The sequence below is a fragment of the Mastomys coucha genome, unplaced genomic scaffold, assembly GCF_008632895.1.
Source record: "Mastomys coucha isolate ucsf_1 unplaced genomic scaffold, UCSF_Mcou_1 pScaffold6, whole genome shotgun sequence".
NCBI classification, from domain to species: Eukaryota; Metazoa; Chordata; class Mammalia; order Rodentia; family Muridae; genus Mastomys; species Mastomys coucha.
This window is the reverse complement of record NW_022196912.1, coordinates 66,328,071-66,342,306: the sequence shown is the minus strand read 5'-3', so window position 1 is coordinate 66,342,306 and position 14,236 is coordinate 66,328,071. Positions and strand designations below refer to the sequence as shown.

The window sequence follows — 14,236 nt, the reverse complement described above, 5'->3', positions numbered from 1 at the left end:
TGGTGAGCCCAGGACTTTCAGATGTCCTGTAGGTACATCGTGCAGTAACCGAGTGCACAAAGTTTATGAGTACATTCTTTCAGTTTGTGCCTTTCTGCAGGAATGTTCGCTGTGCCTTAACTCCTGAGACAGAGATTTCTCACTTCTGACACAGGTCTTACTCCAGATTACAATTATTGGTACTATCAAACTTCAGTGCCCCACTTCCTGGTGTCTGATTTAAAGTGAGTAACAGTCAGGGAATAGTTACTGTTCTCTGTGGTGCTGCACACTTTTACTGTCTACTCAGAACTCTCAAGAACGGATATTTTGTGTCTGTCCACTGCAAATCATATGCTGCCCTATCAACATTTTATAAATAGCAGTTTTTACTGTTATATATGTGTGTATGTGTGTGTGTGCCAGAAGAAATAAATAACAAATAAAGTAGCTTTAAAATCTCCACCTAAAAGTCCAAAAGCAATGTGGGAATCCACTGGAAAAGAAATGAAATGTAAGTGGGGAGTTCCTCAAGCGATGCTGGTGCGTGTAACAGCACACATTCACCAGCTCACCTGACAGCGGTAAGCTGCTTGAGTATCTCTGCACACATTCACCAGCTCACCCCACAGGGGTAAGCTGCTTGAGTATCTCTGCACTGGGCTACATTGTCCCAATGTATGTTTTCATTTTTCAAACAAGAATAAGCTAAGTTATTTCTGAAATGGTTTATTATTTTAATCATTATACAGAATATGAAGTATAGAATTTCTTTACAAATGAGAGATTCTGACAGGTTGCAGTTAGGGCACAGCTAGGAGAAAGACACATCTGGCTCTTTTTACATCTACCCAAACTGATTACCCCATTGTGGTTGTTCTGTGTTATTTCTGTCCAAGCTGTGACAGCTAAAATGAAAGAAAAAATTATAAATATAAACTTTCATTTTTAGATTACAAAAAAACTTAGGTTTTGTACTACTATATTATCCTAGAACAAAATATTTCAACATAATAATTTAACATATGCTTTCAAATGTAAGAGTCATGGCATGTAAATATAAACATTACAAGCAAACCCTGGGCATAAGTCATTGATATTAAACTGTATGAAATTCTTTACAGAGAAATGTAAGTTCTTAAGAAATATAAGTACTCCTGGGCAGTGGTGGCACACGCCTTTAATCCCAGCACTTGCGAGGCAGAGGCAGGCGGATTTCTGAGTTTGAGGCCAGCCTGATCTACAGAGTGAGTTCCGGGACAGCCAGGGCTACACAGAGAAACCCTGTCTCGAAAAACCAAAAAAAAAAAAAAGAAAAGAAAGAAAGAAATATGAGTGCTAACAGTTTGCCATATACTTTTTTATATTCCTAAAAGATTATTAAAAGCAGATGATGAAGAAGAAAAAAAACCTAACCCCACTTCCAATTTGGGAAGGCTAGAAAAACCCCCATAGAGGGCTGGCGAGATGGCTCATCGGGTAAGAGCACTGAAGGTCCTGAAGGGTAAGAACACACTGAAGGTCCTTCCGAAGGTCCTGAGTTCGGATCCCAGCAATCACATGGTGGCTCACAACCATGAGATCTTACGCCCTCTTCTGGTGCGTCTGAAGACAGCTACAGTGAATTGGGCTGGAGCAAGCGGGGCCAGAGCTCAATTCCCAGAAGCCACATGATGGCTCAGGGCCATCTGTAACAGCTACAGTGTACTCATACACATAAAAATAAATAAATAAATTTAAAAAAAAAAGAAAGAAAGGAAAATCCCTATAGAACTAACTCTCCCAGAGGTAACAGTATTAAGCCTTCAGCAAAACCACAGAAATCAACTCCCCAGAGACAGTGGAGAAACACTTAAAGCAAGAAGGTCCTAGAGATGACTTAAGCCTAAGAGGGAAAACCATTAGATGACTCTGGTTTTCTGGCCTGAGTTGGTGTTGCACAAGGCAGGCAGACCTGTGACAGAAATCCTGCAATTGATTTATCTTGCCTGAAGAATCAGAACAGAGCTTAGGGCAGCAAGTCAGGAAGAAACCTGAGAGAGCAGTGTGTGGCAGAGTCTGTGTTTATGGGGGTATTATAAGCACACAAGCCACAACACGCAGTCTGAGCCATCTGTCTTTAGAGAGACTGAGAATGAATGAGTGTGGATGGAACACAGAGGACAGAGGCCACAGAAGGAGCTAAAGGGAGAAAGAGGAAAATGAGGTAGTATTTTAATTTAAAAAAAAAAAAAAAAAAAGGACAGCTAAAAGTTTGAGTTCAACAACAACAAAACCCTGCTTAATGAATTACAAGCCAGTACTCTCTAGAACAATGACATTCATTTGTCAAAACACAGATCACAAACGAGGCTTAGAAGAAAGGGTAATAATAATAGCAGCAACCAGGAAAATGTCACACTCTATGGAGAAGACAACACAAAAGGACAGAGACAACCCACACTTTTCAGATAACAGACTGTTAAAATCAATAATAATTACTATTGGTGAAGTAAAAGAAAATATGTTCACAAAGAATGAAAAAAATATTAGCAGAGGAAAAACTCAACAAAACAAAACAAAACAAAACAAAACAAACCAGCAACAACAACAAACTCAACTGAAAATAACAGAATTGCTAACTGCCCTCTTTAAGAAGAAGAGAGAACAGAAATAGAAGAAAGATTTATTAAAAATTGAGATAGAAACAAATGGTTCTCTTTGAGAAACAGAATCCTTAGCAATTTGTGAGCTAAGACATAAAACATGCACTCACTTAATGATGTGTTTGTATTGTGAAATGCAGTATCATGAAAACCCCAGAGAAACCTACATGGTCTAAGCCCACCACACTCCTAGGATATAAGTGCTCTAAGACTGCAAATCTATGTAATAAGTTGCCATATACTGTACTCAACTATGAAAATGCCTAGGCACAGTAAAAAGTACAGTGTAAAAGATAAACCGTGTGGCTGATGAGATCGCTCAGTCAGTGCCCATTACGCAATCATGAGGACCTGAGTTCAGATTCTCAGTACACTGGCAAAAGGTGAGTGTGGTGGTGCACATCAATAATCTCCGCACTGATCAGCCAGTCTAGTATATCAGTGAAAAAGAGTTCATCTTAAAAACACTAGGTGGAGGGGGCTGGAGAGATGGCTCAACGATTAAGACCACTGTCTGCTCTTCTGAAGGTCCTGAGTTCAAATTCCAGCAACCACATGGTGGCTCATAACCATCCATAACGAGATCTGATGCCCTCTTCTGGAGTGTCTGAAGACAGCTATAGTGTACTTACATATAATAAATAAATAAATCTTAAAAAAGAAAAAAAAAAAACACTAGGTAGAGAGTTACTGAGGAAGACACTGATGGTGATCTCTGGCCTTACAGGCACACACACCCCAAAGAAATGCCTTTACATTGCATTACAGTTTTATGTCTGTATCCACACAAACAAGATTAAAAGTGGCATATCCTTATCGGGGCACTCACCATGAATGGAGCTTCCAGAGGCCCAGTGTGTGAAGGCTTAGGAAATTAGTACACACTGCTGCAGACTTAAAACAGTCAGTGATTGGGCTGCACTTGAGTTAAGTGTTACCATCGACAACTGTCATAAAAACTGTATGTGCTTCTCTGTGACTGGCAGTACAGTAGGTCTGTTCACACAAGCATCACTAGGCGACAGAAATTCTCTAGCACTGTTGTAATTCTGGGACCAGAGTTGTAAACAGAGTCCCAAAAGAATATTAGAAAAAAAACCAGGCACATAAAAATCTGAAGCCATAGTAGTTGAAAATTCCCTAAACTTAGTACAAACTTGTGCATTTGAAGAGTTTAGTGTTCTCCAAAATAACATCTGTCTGTCTGTCCATCCATCCACATGCATACATGTATGAAATTCTCAGAGAATAACATACTCTGTTAAAGAGAAGCCACACGTTGGTGTGTTACTTGTGACTCATCTCTGAGTTGCCACATCCAGATTCTCAGGGGTGCCCTGCTCTCTCTGAACACCTTTGCTTTGCCTAGCTCCATGCTTCAACCTGCTGTGTCTTTAATAGCACCCCCAACCCCTGCTTAATAAACTCGTTAGTCCTTAAATTCTTTCAGCATCAGAACCATGAAGCATGGTTTGGCCTGAGTTGGTTCCTAGGGACATTCCAGGGGCCAAGGGTGACCGTAAGACGCTCTATCCCCTTTACCTATGCCCTCAAGTGCTGACACCTAGACATTACTGATCAGGCTACTGGGCCTAGCAATTAAAAAAGCTAACATCAATATAATTACTGAGAACATTAGTGGGAATGATTTGAAGGACTGTATGGAAATGAGCCCACTCACTTGGCTACAGTTGCCAATGACATTCAAAGTGAACATTATCATATCAACTGAGCGTCTACTGTTGATGAACAAAGGAATTCTGAGCCCCAAATACTATGTGCCTGGCAATATCAGGCATGTCGACAGCATATAGGAAATGCTGAAATTCAATTTGGCCTACTAGGATAACTTCAATTTTAAATTATCTTTTCAAAAGAGTTAGGATTGTTAACCTTACTAAAATGTTACCAGAACTGTCCTTAATAACTAGATGAGCTTTTGTTTTAGTTGATTTGAATTCAACTGAATAACTGATAGCTTTTGAAGAAGAGGGACCCAACACCAACTTCTGTTATGCTAAGAGAAACAACTAAAAAAGGGCACACTTTACCTGTTTTATGAACTGTGTAGCATTAAAAATCTCACTGCAGCCATATAGAATGTGCTTGCCTTGCTTCGCCTGTAAAAAGCAGAAGAGGACTCAGATATATCTGTGCAACGAGAAACAGGAATTACCCTGCTGCATTCTGGAGAGAGGGTTATTCTTAAAAGTCTTTTGTCTGGTGGTGGTGTTACATTTAAAATGTGCGTGTGCATGTGCATGCGTGTGTGTGTATCCTAAACTGCATAAACATACAGGAATAAGGTGGTGAAATGGGCACAAGAATGCTATTTTCTTCCTTTTCTCTAGCTTGGCTAAGCTTTCTCAAGGGAAGCAGCACCATGTTTTCAACATCTATAGAACAGAAAAGCAATAAATAGCAAATATTAATCCTTTGTGTTGTCTAATGAATCAGGTATAATCTAAAGACACTCAGCTTATGAAGTACTCCAGTACTAATTGTCCTTAGGCCTGCACATGTGTGTGCATGCAACATAAAGCCATCCCTTGTGCAAGACTGGGGGCCCCTGACACAGATTCTTTTTTTTTTTGCTTCTTAAATTTTTTTTTTTTTTGATATTTTCTTTATTTACATGTAACTTTCTCCATTCCCGGTTTCCCCTCCAAAAAACAAACAAACAAACAAAAACAAATCCCTGTTGCCTCCCACCTCCCCATGCCTGTCACCCCGCCCTCTCCTACTTTCTGGCCCTAGCATTCCCCTACGCTGGGGCACAGAACCTTCACAAGGCCGAGGCCCTCTCCTCTGACACAGATTCTTAAAAGCATGACTGAGGAGACTCCTGGGAGCTATGTGTTCCCCTGTTACATTATAGCTTCTATTAATGCCTATGTAATGAGGGCATGAAGAGTGACAATCATACCTTAACCACAACTAAGTAATTAGAAAAGGTCACTTTATTATATAACAATAGCCAATTTTCCAGCCTATAGATTTTATTTTATTTTGGTCTTCAAATTAGGCTTAGTGCCTCATGTATTTTTAGTTTTCTGCCACTCGCTGGTTTGCAGTAGGATTCTATTTCTAATTTGCTACCTTAAATGCTTTTTAGAAGTATGTTGCTGATGTAAGTTAATACAACTGAATAAAGCATGTATTATTTAGGTAAATGAGTTCTATAAATCATCTTAAGGGAGACAAATCTTAGAAGACCTTGAGGTCTCTAAATATTAAAGTATATCAAGAGATTGCCCAAATAATTTATGAAATATTATTTTTCAATACAGTATAATTTTAGTAGAATCATGTCTATGACAAAAAACTGGTAAACTGCTGGGCAGTGGTGGTGCACGCCTTTAATCCCAGCACTTGGGAAACAGAGGCAGGCGGATTTCTGAGTTCGAGGCCAGCCTGGTCTACAGAGTAATTGGTAATTTTTATAAGAGATGAAATCTTGCCATGTGGCCTCGACTGGCCCTGAATTCCTAGGCTCAAGTGACCCTCTTGCCTCGGCCTCCCAAGTAGCTGGGACTCCAGACACGTACAATTTAGTGTTTTGCTTACAAGTATAACTTAAAAAACCACCTCTTGGGACGTAGTTATGCAGAGGTCAGGATCGTCGTGGGCCAATGCTAATTCTCTAATGACATGAGACTCACACCACCAAGAGACAGAATGAGAAGGCTCAACTGTATCAACTGTACCTTTATGTAGTCAACAAGATTCTGATATTCAATATAGTTGCCTCCTCCGACCACAAAGACAATGGCCTAGAAGTACAAACGGAGGAAAAGAGAGAAAACACAGTTAAAGCACTTCAACTTTGAAGCAACATGGCTTTCAGTCTGGAAGCTGTTCTGAAACTGAGATACGATGGCTAAGACGACAATCTAAGCCCTCTGCTGTCTCAAAGTCTAACTGCAGTATCCAATCCAGTAATAGCAAAGAAAAGCCAGAGCTGGCTCTAAAGGTTAGTTTGAATTTTTATTATTTGCTGTAGGCAGAAACACTGGAAAACCCAACATGCAACTTTCAATACATCACTCACAATGAGAAGTGTCTGTATTCAAATAAGCATATAGTCACATCTTCATAAACACTGGAATCATTGTAGAAATTCCATATGTACAATTCTCACTGCAATCCAAAAGACTCCTTTTTCTGCTATTTTGTCACGTGCAAGCTTAAGAAAAGCAGAGCAATACAAGTGGCTGAGGATTTTAAGGCTGTATCTTGGGTGTGCAGAGTTGAATTTACCTGAATGGCCATTCACTGATCAAGCTTTGCTTATGACAAACTAGTTCTTCCTCGGGACTACTGTTACATTATCTTTCTTTTTTAGGAGCAGAGAAGTTTTTTGTTAAACTTACCTCTTGGAATGGACTTTTGTTCCTAGGAACTGAGCTGCAATAAAGAGAAACTGCACTGAAAATTTCATCCTTGGCTTCTTTTATGGGTAAGATGGGTATGGGGACACACGTTCATGTGCACTTGTGAGCAGCGTTAAAAAGGTATTCCAGGTCCACCTTCTTGGGAAGCAGGGGGTTCTTCAGTTTTGTAGAGGAAGGAGCTAGAAGGTAGACATCTCAATGTCTAAAAGGGAACGGGACAACCTACTAACAACTGACATACACTCTAGATAGCCTCTATGAGAAAGAGAGGAAGGTGGGAACAGGTGAAACAATGCCACACACAAACAGCAACACCTCTTTTTGCATCTTCCTCAGGATGGGAAGGAGAAATGGGAGGCCAGATCCACATTCTGCATTAGCTTCTTATTTACCACACAGGACATTTTTAAAAATAATAACCTGGCATCTAAGAAATCCAAAATTTCACATGTCAGAGTTAAAATGCACACTGTGGTAGAAGGACTTCAATTTCTTCCAACGTGAATTGTTTAGTTGTTGAGCATGCCTTGGTCATCTTTTCTTATTTCTATGTCCTGTTTAAGTATTCTATACTCCACAAAAATGGATAGATGTTCACCTCATCAAAATGTTTAAATAGTTTAATTCCAGAGTTCTAAGTTCTTTGGAGGTAGAGAGGAGGTGGAGAGAATGGAGACTTAAATAATAGTACAGTATCATGAGTTATTAACAATCAGGGTTTGGGATAGCACAGGGAAGGCTGATAAAAGAGTACTCTGAGCCTGTTTGTCTGACAATGCTGGCATCCTCTCTAATTATCTCTAATTATCTCATATATGCTTCATTTAGGATGAAGCAGTCCTCAGCTTCTATGGTTATGCTTAGCTGTGTGCAAGGAAGAATTACTAGCATAGACAGAGTTACACATCATCTTTGAAGCAAATGACCAAGGTTGTGTATGTACAAACATCACTCTCCAATTTAACATTCTCATCACTCCTAAAGAAAACCCTGGACCACTGAAGGTCAGTCTTCATTCCCTGTCCTGTAATTTGCTGCCAAATTCTCTTTTTGCCAATGACAGCTATTATTAGAAGTTCTTATATAACAGCACCTCTGCTAAGTTCAGAAGAAAAAGAGAACACTAGAAATTACCAAGCAATTTAATAACCTAGCAGCTAGCCCATCCTTCCAAACACCATGAAGATGTGAATGCGTGGGAAAAGAGTGCTGAAGGTTTGCCATCAGGTACAGGCAGGAAACTCACTCCTGGAGTTTTATTGCTAGGGACATCCAGCCATTTCCTTCTAATTTTGCCTATTTGTTATCTGTCTTTTAAGTTACTTCTCATCCTACCATGAATTAACTCTTGAAAAGTAACATAACCAACGTAAATTACCATATTGTGTCTTTCACAAAATGCAGAAATTACACAGTGAACAGTTTCACTGGCATAAAATGCTCTTATAGAAATGGTTCTTAGGGACACGCTTTCCTGGACTGTCACAAACCACTGCTCCTGCCGCCTCCACCTTAAACGACTGTTTCCATCACAGAGGTATTTTCTTCTCATTTAGTTCAATAACAATATTCACTTAAAAACACTCTCTCTAAATCCCCCACTTTGTTTATGATAACACCATTTCATAAATAGTAAACAGCTAAATTTATTTCTCTGGGTGTACACTAAGGGAAAATAACAAGCTCCTAATCCTAATTACCAGTGATTATCTCTGAAAGAGATTAAAATACACACTGTTTATAACTAGTCTCCCACAGTTAGAATTTTAGTAAAAAGCAGGCTGTCCTATAATACAATATTTCCATTCTCAGAGGGAAAACTCCCAACAAACACCCATGATAAAAGCTCCTTACCTGTCATTACTCCGCAGCATTTTGGGATCAAAATATCTATAATCATCAGTTTCCTATTAAAAACAAAAATAAGACACATTGCCATGACTATGAAATTTCTGTTTAGAAGGTCATAGTTTGGCACAGTATTTGATTGTAACAAATCTTCCAATTTCACAGAATGTGTAACAACTGTCTCTAATCCTTAATGAGACGTTACTATGTGTTAATAAGGTGTATTTTCAGGGCTTTCCATGCACTAATCCTCAGTCCTTCAGGCAGTTCCTGTTATTATCCCACAGTTTTAGATGGGCAAGCTGGGATAATGGGAGATTAAGTGACTTTCCTAAGGTCACATATTTAGTAACAGAAATAGGATGTGAACCCAACTAAAGCACATAGTTTTACTGCCCAGGGGCTTTTGCTTATTAGGACTTGGTCTTTCTGTGGCTTTACTGAATATACAGAAGACATAATATATAAGAGACTCAGTCTTTTATATTCAAGTTTTGGGACCAGATCAATTTTAGAATTTAGAATTTAAAACATAGATAATACTGGATATCAGCTGTATATGTGACCAGCATTTCACCATCTAACGCATTAGAATTTCTCCAGATTAACACATGACTGTTAGCATAAAATAGGATAAATAAAAGCTGAAAAGAGCCTCAATTTAGTCCAGGGGAGATGTGCCTCTGAATGAGTCACCCAAACTCTTAGCTTTCTAAGCTTCTCTGACTCTACGAGTTGTGAAACTTTATAATAAATGGGAAGCTTCCTGATATTAAAGGAATTGTGATGCACAGATCTGCTATGTTATGATATAACTACTTCCTGATCTCAGTCTTCGTGCCAAACGATTCAGTCTCCCTGACTCCTGAAAAAACAAACCAACCAACCCAACCCTCTGGCAAATGACAAATGTACACATGCCGATAATACTCAGTCCTAACCCTAACGGTCAATACCCTGAATCAATATAGCACCTCAGGGTAGTCAGAATCCTTCAGCCCTTGGGAAACCCTACCAGCAGCTGGACTTCGAGGGCAAGATGAAGCCTCTCTGATAATCTTAAGTTCAACAAATTCAATGACCAAAAGGAGACACTAGATGACAGGAATGCATTCGTTGGCCTACTGGTCAGCAGGTAAAGGAACACTTGAGGCTAAGCTTGATACCCTGAATTTCTTTTGCAGGACCCATTTTGAAAAGAGCGAACCAACTTCCACAAGTTTTCTTCTGACTATACATGTGCCATAGATGTGGGTGCACGCACATACACATACCCACACCCACACCCACACCCACACCCACACCCAGTAAGGATGTGAGAGTGTCTTATGTAGCCTAGCCTGGCCTCTAATTGTGTAGCCAAGGATGATCTCAAACTCCATATCCTCCTGCTTCTACCTTCCAAGTGCTGGGAACAGAGGCATCTGCTTCTATGATAGGTTGATGTGGTACTGAGATCCACCCAGGCCTTGAACATCAGCTGAGCTACATGCTCAGTCCAGGCTCCAGTATTACAAAGTATCTGAAATGAGATGCATATAGCCATTCACGAATACCTGTCAGGCCTAAGTTACTGTACTTTGCTAACTTCCTCAGTGTCTCCAAATCACCTTGGAATCCTATCTACAAACAGGAGAGGACAGGGAATGCAGACAGCTCCCTTACATAGCAGATGGATGAAGAAATGCTTTCAAAACAGAAAAAAAAGTCTCTTCTAATTAATAAAAAGTCCATCTGTAGTAATGTGCTTTTAATTATAAACTCAAGATTATTGATAAATGAACTTCTACAGTTCAAAAAAACCTCTGATTAAGACTCATTCAAATGTAGCTATCCACATGTTTCTTATAAAGACTGTGGAAGGAATGGCTACAACTAGTACTGGGCAGGAGGAGAAGGAGCAGAACTTGATTTCAGTTCTGTTGCATGAAGCAGCCATGTCTTCTGGTCACCTTCCTTCCCTACAATGGTTTCATTCTATAGTTCCGGGCATCTGTGAAGAGCACACAGTTCCTACTCTAACTAACATAGTATAATAGTAAAAAGAGATATATAACCCCAGCAAGTTAACTGACCTAAGCCTGTTCCACTCTCCTTATCTATAAAATGAGAGTAACAGTAGTACTTTTCTTGGATGGTTTAACTGAGGATAAAATTATTTATGAGGTAACAATTTGCTGAGTGGTTCCTGGCACATAAGTGTACAATAAATGTACCTGCTGTTATAGTTATTAGCCTATAACAAAACATTAAGACAAAGACAGACAGCTATAACTGCACTATGTATCACTTCCATCCACACAGGCTCTTTAATACAAGGATCTTTAAAAGTTTATCATACCACATAATTTTCCTGTAACTTTCATTAACAGCAGCTGGACATTTTCTGGTGTTTTAGTTTCCACATGTGTGAATTTAAAAATTGTTTTTGCTAATTTCCATAACCAGGTTTTACCAATTACTGAAGGAGTCACATTGGTCTAAATATTATTTTTATTTTTTTCAGGTCTGAATCCTCAGTCCCCCCGCCACGTTTCCAGGCTTCAGATGGACTTAAAGTAAGAGTTGCGATTGGTGGACTCACGAGATAACCAGCTCCTTAGCTGCCAGTGCTGAACACAGTGACGGCTTTCTAAGTCACCATTGTGAGCAGCGGATGGATAGACAGCTTGGACAACTATTTGCCAAGGAAATGCTAATAATATTTATGTATGATTAGTCCAGCCAACAACTTTGTTATTTATTTGTTTGGCCCAAGGGAATTTAGTGCCATCTGAAATAGTCACAAGTTTTACTACATATTTTTCTCCTAATCTCATTAAATTGGTATGTTTCTCTTATATTATTAATGGTCAACTGTTTTTTTATTTATAGAAATGTGTTCTTCAGGATGTATTAACATTAAGCATGTAAGATCTAGTATATATATAATTCAGATGACAACTAGTCAGAATGGTTGAATCACAATATGGACTCTCTGCTTCTCTCACACGTTGTATTCAACAACACTGAGTCAGCCTGGATTTATCACCTTTTGTATTGGTTGGTACATCCAAGAATTTATATAATGTAAATGTTACTTACAGGGTTTGACTTCATCTCCATGAGATTGTCTAAAATTCGAGTAACAGGTAGATTCTGTGGAAGACAGTGTTGTTAAATACTAGAATAACAACTTGCTCACTCTATATTAGTGCTTATCTTTCAATTGAACAAATGCTAAGTTTATGTGCACAGTTAGCATGTCAGAAGTGAATAACCTTAGCAGCCAGGGTTCCCACTGAAGCTACAATTCTGTGTAAGCGTTCCTTCTTATCCTCCATACACATGCTGAGGCACTCCCATGCCAATATTCAAACATGTACACAATAATAAATAAAGCAAATTTCAAAGAATTTCTGGGGCAAGGAAACACTACAGAGCTGCAGACTTTCTGTCCCCTTCTTGCTTCGCACCCAAGCCCCACTCACCTTTGTGAATTTGAATGAATGCACAGCTAGAGCTGTACAGTACAGAAAGAGTATGGAGAAACATATGTAATAAATCAGGAAAAAAACCAAAGCGTTGTACTCTGAGAATAACTAGAAATGCAGGAATTTAAACTGTATTTTATGATGAATTTTTGTGTACCATAAGAGACGTCCAGAAAGAGTATAATTAAATCATGTTCTGTATTTGATAGCCATACTACAAATGATGACACATCTGCCAACAAGTATGTTATAACTTGAGGACACTGTCTTCCTAGCAAAGTTGTTCAAGGTCTCACAATTCCTTCTTATTATTTTCCATAGTCTCTCTAATCCGATAAAAAGAGTCAGCTATCTCTGCTTCATCCTTCGGGAAGCCCCAGATGTACAGAATGAGGAAGGAAGCATATCTTCCAAGACAGAAGCCACAGTGCTTATACAGAACAATGGATATGTGTCACCAACTGGCACTCCGCTACGGTGTTCTCTGTGTAAATGAAAGCTTGGGTTAATAATTTAAAAAAAAAAGTCAGGAGTCTTGGCTTATCCCTGTAATCCCAGCACTCTGTAGGCTAAGGCAGGAGGACTACCATGAGTTAGCAGCCAGCCTGGGCTACAGCATGTGAATCTTATCTCAATAACCAAAGGGGCTAATTAATTACACACTAAATCTTTCCATATAAGGTAAGTAAACTCTGTTGTAGTTTTTCTCTGTTGTTGGGATAAATACTCTGACCAAAAACAACCAGGGGAATAGAGTTTCTTTGGCTTTCACTTCCAGGTTATAGGTCATAGCCCATCTAGAAAAGGCAGAACCCATGGATGAATGCTGCTTGCTGGCTTTCTCACAGGTTCACCCTCAGCTATCACATAGCCCAAGACGACCTGCCCACAGATGGACAGTTCTACCCACAGTGGTCCTGGCCCTCCCACATGAATAAAGAATCAAAATAATTTCTCAACGACATGGCCACAGATCAACTTGACTGACAGTCTCTCAACTGAGACTTCCTAAGGCTCTAGGCTGTGTTAAATAATAGCTGAAGCTAAACCAGGACAAACTTTTACTGAATAAAGAATTTGAGTGGCTGGGTGTGGTGATGCACACCTTTAACCCCAGCACTGAGGAGGCAGAGGCAGGCAGATGTCTGTGAGTTTCAGGCCAGCCTGGTCTACATGGTGATTTCCAAGGCAACCAGGGAGACTTGATCTCAAAAGAGGAAAAACTGGATTTTAGCCATGTGGACCACAGCAAGTAAAATACATCAGTCTCTCTACAGAGAACTACTGTCACAGTTCACAGAAGGAAGTACAAACAAAATTCGATGAAAACATTCTAAGCACAATTTTCTCTATACTTAGACACAGGTGTTTAGAAATAAAATGGAAAACACCATATATTTTGCTTTGTTTTTGAGGCAGGATTTCGCTTTGTAGCCCTGGCTGGCCTGGTACTTGCTATGGATGGAAGTTTCTTGGGTGGCCTGCTAAGTACAGAGATCCACTTGTCTCTGGCTCCTAGTGCTAGGATTAAAGGCCTATGCTAGGCATGCCTGGCAGAAAACATTACATAGACTTGAGATGCAGAGTCCCATAGACAATAAATCGTAAATTATGATTCATCATTTTTAAAATCTGTTTCTAAATGAAGAGAAATTTACCAGAAGAAAAAAAAAAACAAACACTAGATATTGGGAACTATTTCCTAATACTGCTTTTATGATTTTAGTCACTGGAAAGGTTTAGAATAAAACCCAAGTTAACCTCTCTAATGATGTAATTCTTACAAAAGAAAAACAAAACAAAATAAGATATGCACAGAATTAAAACCTAGGTACTACTACTGCACAGCCGCAGCAGGTAAGGTTTTCCGGGAGGCAGGCTGACTGCTCTATGGTGA

General features: G+C 39.3%; 1 protein-coding gene across 3 annotated transcripts in view; it reads right to left on the bottom strand.

Annotated features, from left to right (window-relative positions):
* Nucleotides 1-692: 692 nt before the first annotated feature.
* Scfd1 (sec1 family domain containing 1) overlaps nucleotides 693-14,236 on the bottom strand; it is a 69,818-nt gene continuing 56,274 nt past the window's right edge. For 2 of the 3 annotated variants that reach the window (XM_031356969.1, XM_031356971.1), the window contains 6 exons: nucleotides 11,951-12,004; nucleotides 8,873-8,925; nucleotides 6,998-7,031; nucleotides 6,332-6,397; nucleotides 4,676-4,744; nucleotides 693-887 (listed from right to left, as the gene is read on the bottom strand). In XM_031356969.1, the coding sequence (XP_031212829.1) occupies nucleotides 864-887; nucleotides 4,676-4,744; nucleotides 6,332-6,397; nucleotides 6,998-7,031; nucleotides 8,873-8,925; nucleotides 11,951-12,004 (300 nt within the window). In that variant the 3' untranslated portion in view covers nucleotides 693-863. Of the gene's footprint in view, nucleotides 888-4,675; nucleotides 4,745-6,331; nucleotides 6,398-6,997; nucleotides 7,032-7,053; nucleotides 7,198-8,872; nucleotides 8,926-11,950; nucleotides 12,005-14,236 lie in introns of those variants that run through there. The other variant, XM_031356970.1, reaches the window with a different exon arrangement.